The sequence below is a fragment of the Megalops cyprinoides genome, chromosome 16, assembly GCF_013368585.1.
Source record: "Megalops cyprinoides isolate fMegCyp1 chromosome 16, fMegCyp1.pri, whole genome shotgun sequence".
Lineage (NCBI taxonomy): Eukaryota > Metazoa > Chordata > Actinopteri > Elopiformes > Megalopidae > Megalops > Megalops cyprinoides.
In genome coordinates, this window is record NC_050598.1 from 4287890 (window position 1) to 4292792 (window position 4903).

The 4903-nt window shown below is 40.3% G+C and overlaps 1 protein-coding gene across 1 annotated transcript; it reads left to right on the forward strand.

Annotated features, from left to right (window-relative positions):
• Positions 1-367: 367 nt before the first annotated feature.
• Positions 368-4534, forward strand: LOC118791000 (FUN14 domain-containing protein 1-like). The gene is made up of 5 exons (XM_036548195.1): positions 368-406; positions 2389-2539; positions 2961-3036; positions 3256-3384; positions 3496-4534. Exons 1-5 carry the CDS (start codon positions 388-390, stop codon positions 3571-3573), a joined length of 453 nt encoding a protein of 150 aa, XP_036404088.1. The 5' UTR covers positions 368-387; the 3' UTR covers positions 3574-4534.
• The last annotated feature ends 369 nt before the right edge of the window (positions 4535-4903 follow it).

Consider the following 4903-nt stretch of genomic DNA (forward strand, 5'->3'; position numbering starts at 1 on the left):
TGAGCCCTTACATCCGATGCATGATTGATTAAAATGGGCTGACTGACTGAATCTAATCACAGTTTCACACTACTTTGGCGAGTGTTCCACGTATCAGTTTAAATTTCTCGGCTACCGCGGCCGGTCTGAAGAGGAGATATATATCCTAGTATTCATCTAGTACCGAGACAGAGCAGAAGTCGCGTAAATCCCCTGCTCTTAATTTCATTTTAACATGCAGTCGATGGGTGGAGACCTCAACACACACATCTGCAGTCGATCTCTGAATCTGCGGTGAGGCAGCTCCAGTGCCTCTGATGACAAAAAGCCATACGCTATGATCACGTGACACAGGAAGTAACCTTATAATATTTGTTTGATTAACACATCCGGGTTAAATCAGGAGAAATGGCCGAGAAAGGGACAAGTGAGTTTAAGTTTAAATGGTTGGCTTGCTAGCTACTGTTTATTACAACAAACATATCGAGATAGCAAAACAGAAGGCCACCGCTCGGTAGCATGTCGCTGTTCATTGGAATCAGGAGTAGCTGTCACAGCTAAGATAGATGGTCAGCTAACGTGGTTTTAACCAGAAAGAAAGTCAGACTTTGCTAGGTAGCTGAAATTGCTAATCCAAGCAAATACATTCCCTTGCTGAATGCGAAAGTGAAAACAATTTGAATGCATATAGTCTCAAAATGAAATGTGTATTCCTCCTGGTATCTTAGGTAGCTAGTCTGACTAACTAGCACAGCTAGCGATTTGAATAAATACAGCTTGCTTTCTAATTCTGTCAACAGGTGAATTGGATGGTTAGTTTTGAGGTGTAGATGATAAGATAGCAGGCCAGACTGTTGGTATACTAACATTCTGGACGTAGATAGCGTGAACTAGGTGGCTAGCTAGGTACAGTAAATAAGTAAAGTCAACCTACAAATAAGTCTCAACAGGAGCCCGCAAAATTTTTACTAACGTTTAGTAACGTTTAGTACCGCACTTCTGTTTTAGTAGCATGTTGTGCGGTACAACGACAGTATTCCGCTATGGTTTTAACGAGTTACGGAGCAACAAAAAACTTGTTGTGGTTTTCAATATAGCAAGTTAATTTGCAGGTAACAGGTTTATACAACTAATATTAGGTTGACTTCATATTATTTCAGTTTTATGGTCATAGCTGGTCACAACAACTGTTATATACAAATGTTAGATTCAATTCTTTTTCTGCATTGTTTCTGTTACCAGATTTGTCCTAAAGAAAATACGATGTCACATGAACAACCATATCAAAGGAAATCCTTGTTATTAATGGTGTCATTACTGTCTATGTAGTACAGTTCTTTGCTTTTTATGAAGTGAGCAATGGCTTGTAATTGTACCCTAGGTAGCAATATCGGAAGTGTTTTGGAACCTATAAGGTTTATCTGCTGAAAACAAACTGTACTACAGTACTACAGATCATGACTCAGTGAATATGAGGTGTTATGATATCCCAAGGGCAGGAGCTAGTGCTACTAATGAAAATTGTTGTGCCATTTAGACTGGCCACGCTGGTATATGCGTTATGTGTGCTCTGCAACATGTGGGTTATATTTTTAATATTAATAAATGGGCACACACCTCTTCCTTCTGAAAGACACTCTGTCCAGCCCTTTTCGACAATGCAGTTGTGAAAATATGATGTAGGCCTAAATAAACTTTGATTATCCAGGGCAGCCTATAACAAATGCTTGCTGAAAGGCCTTTTTGAGCCTTAGCCTGTGCTGAGTTCATCCAGCAGTGTAGCGAAGGGCGACAGCAGTCACCCCACCCGGCCTTGAACCCAGGTCTACGGGGTACCAGCCATGCAACTTTGACCGCGACGCCAAAGAGCCAGGCTCGTTGATATGGCAGTCAGAGCGCATACTCAACCTTAGTGACAGCACTCTGTCACAAGCAGATTACCTGAGTGCGTTTGATTCTGATCAAAGTAGAGGTTACAGTAGCCTTCTGAAGGCAAAGGGTTGTGGTTGAGACTCTTGTACAGGTTTGCATGCATGGCAATGTGGCATCCAAACTCCTCACCCCCTCCAATTGTCTTAAACTTATGGCTACTACAAACCCACATCAAACACTACATATAGCTCACATGGCATGATTTTTAACTATCTACAGTGCTTTTGCATCAAGTTGTGATTAAACTGCATCATTTAAAAGAATTATTTAGGTTCACAGATACATATTGGCATTTTTAATATGCAAAAGGCCAGGGAATGGGCAAGAAAAAATATCACTCTTTCAAACATGCTGGAATTCTGGGAGGAGATCCATGTATCTGAGGAAAATATAAGTCATATTGATTTTTGTAGTTATTTACATGTGGACAGTGTGTTTCTCACGATTAATTTCAAGTAATGATGGGCTCATTCACAGGCAAGGACGAGGAGACCTTTGATGTCATGGACTTGGCAGAATACGCCAAGAGACAACGATGGTGGAACCGTGTCTTTGGGAATAACTCCAGGCCAATCGCTGAGAAGTACTCGGTGGCTACACAACTTGCGATTGGTGGAGTGACAGGATGGTCAGTGAGAATAGTTTAAACTGTTGTACATATCCTGTCTTTATTTAGGCCATTTCAAGCTTTGACAGTCAACAGACATCCTCTTTCCAACTAAAATGTCTGTGACCTTTTAGTGTATATATGCATATACAAATGATTATCTCTTGAAGAAAACTACATTAACCAAATAGTAATTTGCTTACTACTCTGTTTGACAATATTTAATGCAAAAAAATCACAAAATAACATGCAGGAAAAACGTAGTCCTGCCTCTGTAGGGCTGTCCTCTGTGTCTGCCATGGATGGGTAGGATGTATCAAAGTAGCTCACTTATGAGGTAAAGAGACACCCAAGAAAAATTACAGTAACATATATTTGTCACATTAGCTGGAGTCAGTTCTGTGAGTTGCAGCTAACAGATGTGCTTGTCTGTCTGTCTCAGGTGTGCGGGGTTCCTGTTTAAAAAAGTTGGAAAGCTGGCCGCTTCAGCAGTGGGTGGGGGCTTCTTTCTGCTTCAGGTAAGCAGCCTCTCTTTTTTTCTCTGACATACTCTTCTCTGTAGCTAAACACCCAATGCTAAACACATGTTTTTGTACTGAATTCAAATTGTTTCTTATCTTAACCTGCATAATAGAAATTGGAATGTAAGAACAACCCACTTCAGAAACCAAAAAGAATGCCATCAGCTCCCTTAGTGATATCGGTTGATCTGAATGCTTTTGTTTTTCCTTTTTTAGGTTGCTAACCACACAGGGTACATCAAGGTGGACTGGAAGAGGGTGGAGCAGGACATGAACAAGGCCAAAAAACAGCTGAAGCTGAATGCAGAGAAGCCCCCTGCTGAAGTGCGGACTAAAGTGGATGAGGTAAATCAATCCCTGTATTATGTTCCCCAGTTAAAGAACACACAGATTAAGCCAGCAGTAGTCTTCCACAAGTTAATGCATCTCTCTCTTCTTCCTGTGGTGTGTATGCAGGTAACAGCATTTGTGAAGAGGAACATTGTTCTCACTGGAGGCTTTGCCGGGGGATTTCTCATTGGCCTTGCATCTTAGGAACATCTTTTCTTTCTTTTTTTTAAAGCTGGACACATGTTCTGTTTCATTGCACTTATACACGGTTACTTTCTCTCCTCTGTATATGGGCTGCGTATTGTGAAGTGAAGGTACATTTAGCTGTCCTCAGCAAATCAAAAGTGTATTGACATATTGAAGCTGCTGCTGGTGAGTTGATGTAGCCCAGAATCTTCACTCATCCTTGATGTTCTCTTGTGCCAAGAGTCTGTTTTTTCACCCCATCCCCAACCAATACGGGTGCATAGTTTCAAGGGCAATGAATTAGCAACTAAACTAGCAAAAATTAGATAAATCTGATAATTTTCAGAATATCACTACCCAAATTGCTGAGGACCGCAGACGTTGCGGAATCATTAGTGTAGAAGTTCCTGTTTCTTCCAGGGGAATTTAATTTAACTCAGCAGGGCAGTCCCAGTAACGTACCCTACTGGTTTGTTAACAGAAATGGTCCATTGTTGAGGCAACATTACATCCATTATGTTTTTTTTTTTTTTTTGGTCTGAACAAAGTGAAGTTGGAGACGCCATTAAAGTTCAGGGCAGTCTAAGTGCTGTTGTTTGTATCCCCGGCCATGCTATCTACCCAGAGATAAGGTTTATTCTTTGATTTTGTCTGCATGAGCATCCACAGTTTCACCATGTCCTGCTAAAACCCTAGTATAACGGGGGACCCTGTGTGTTCAGTGTGTTCAATGTGTAATGCTAAAATACAAGGTTCTCTGCTTCTGGCATGTCCAGAATTGCTTCAGATTAATCAAAACTTTGAAAATGCAGCTTTTGTTAGAGGTATATGCAATCACACCAAAACATTAAGGAGATAAGTATAATGTTGATACCATGTTAAAATGCAACATGGAGAGCTGAGCATTGTAAAACATTTCATCAGAAACATTTGAAATAAGATATTGTATAACCCAGTAAAACTGGAATTTGAACAAAAATATTGAGATTCATGCATTTTGTCACAAGGTTTTAAACTTAATACTGAAAGTAAACATCCTTGACTGTGTATTACTTAGTGTGCATGTAAACCTTCTTACGTAATATCGTTGTGCAGTACTGTGTTGTTTTGGAATATTATAATGTTAAAAGTGGTGTAAATGGCATTAAGGATAACTGAAAATATTGTCAACCTGAAAATGCAGGCTTGCAGGGAGAGTTGTTCTTCTGTTCCATTCTAATACCAGCTGAGATGCTGTTGAACTGCTGTCTGGAGCATACTGGTACTGATAAGTCCTCTGGTGGAAGTACGTGTGGTTGTAGATAAGATGAAGGCAATATTCATATACCTCTGAAAATGGGCCAGAGAA

Excerpts from the sequence above, each read along its gene's own strand:
- LOC118791000 (XM_036548195.1), top strand. Across the intron at positions 2,540-2,960 it reads ATTGGTGGAGTGACAGGATG|GTGTGCGGGGTTCCTGTTTA; the intron begins GTCAGTGAGAAT and ends TGTCTGTCTCAG. Across the intron at positions 3,385-3,495 it reads TGCGGACTAAAGTGGATGAG|GTAACAGCATTTGTGAAGAG; the intron begins GTAAATCAATCC and ends GTGTGTATGCAG.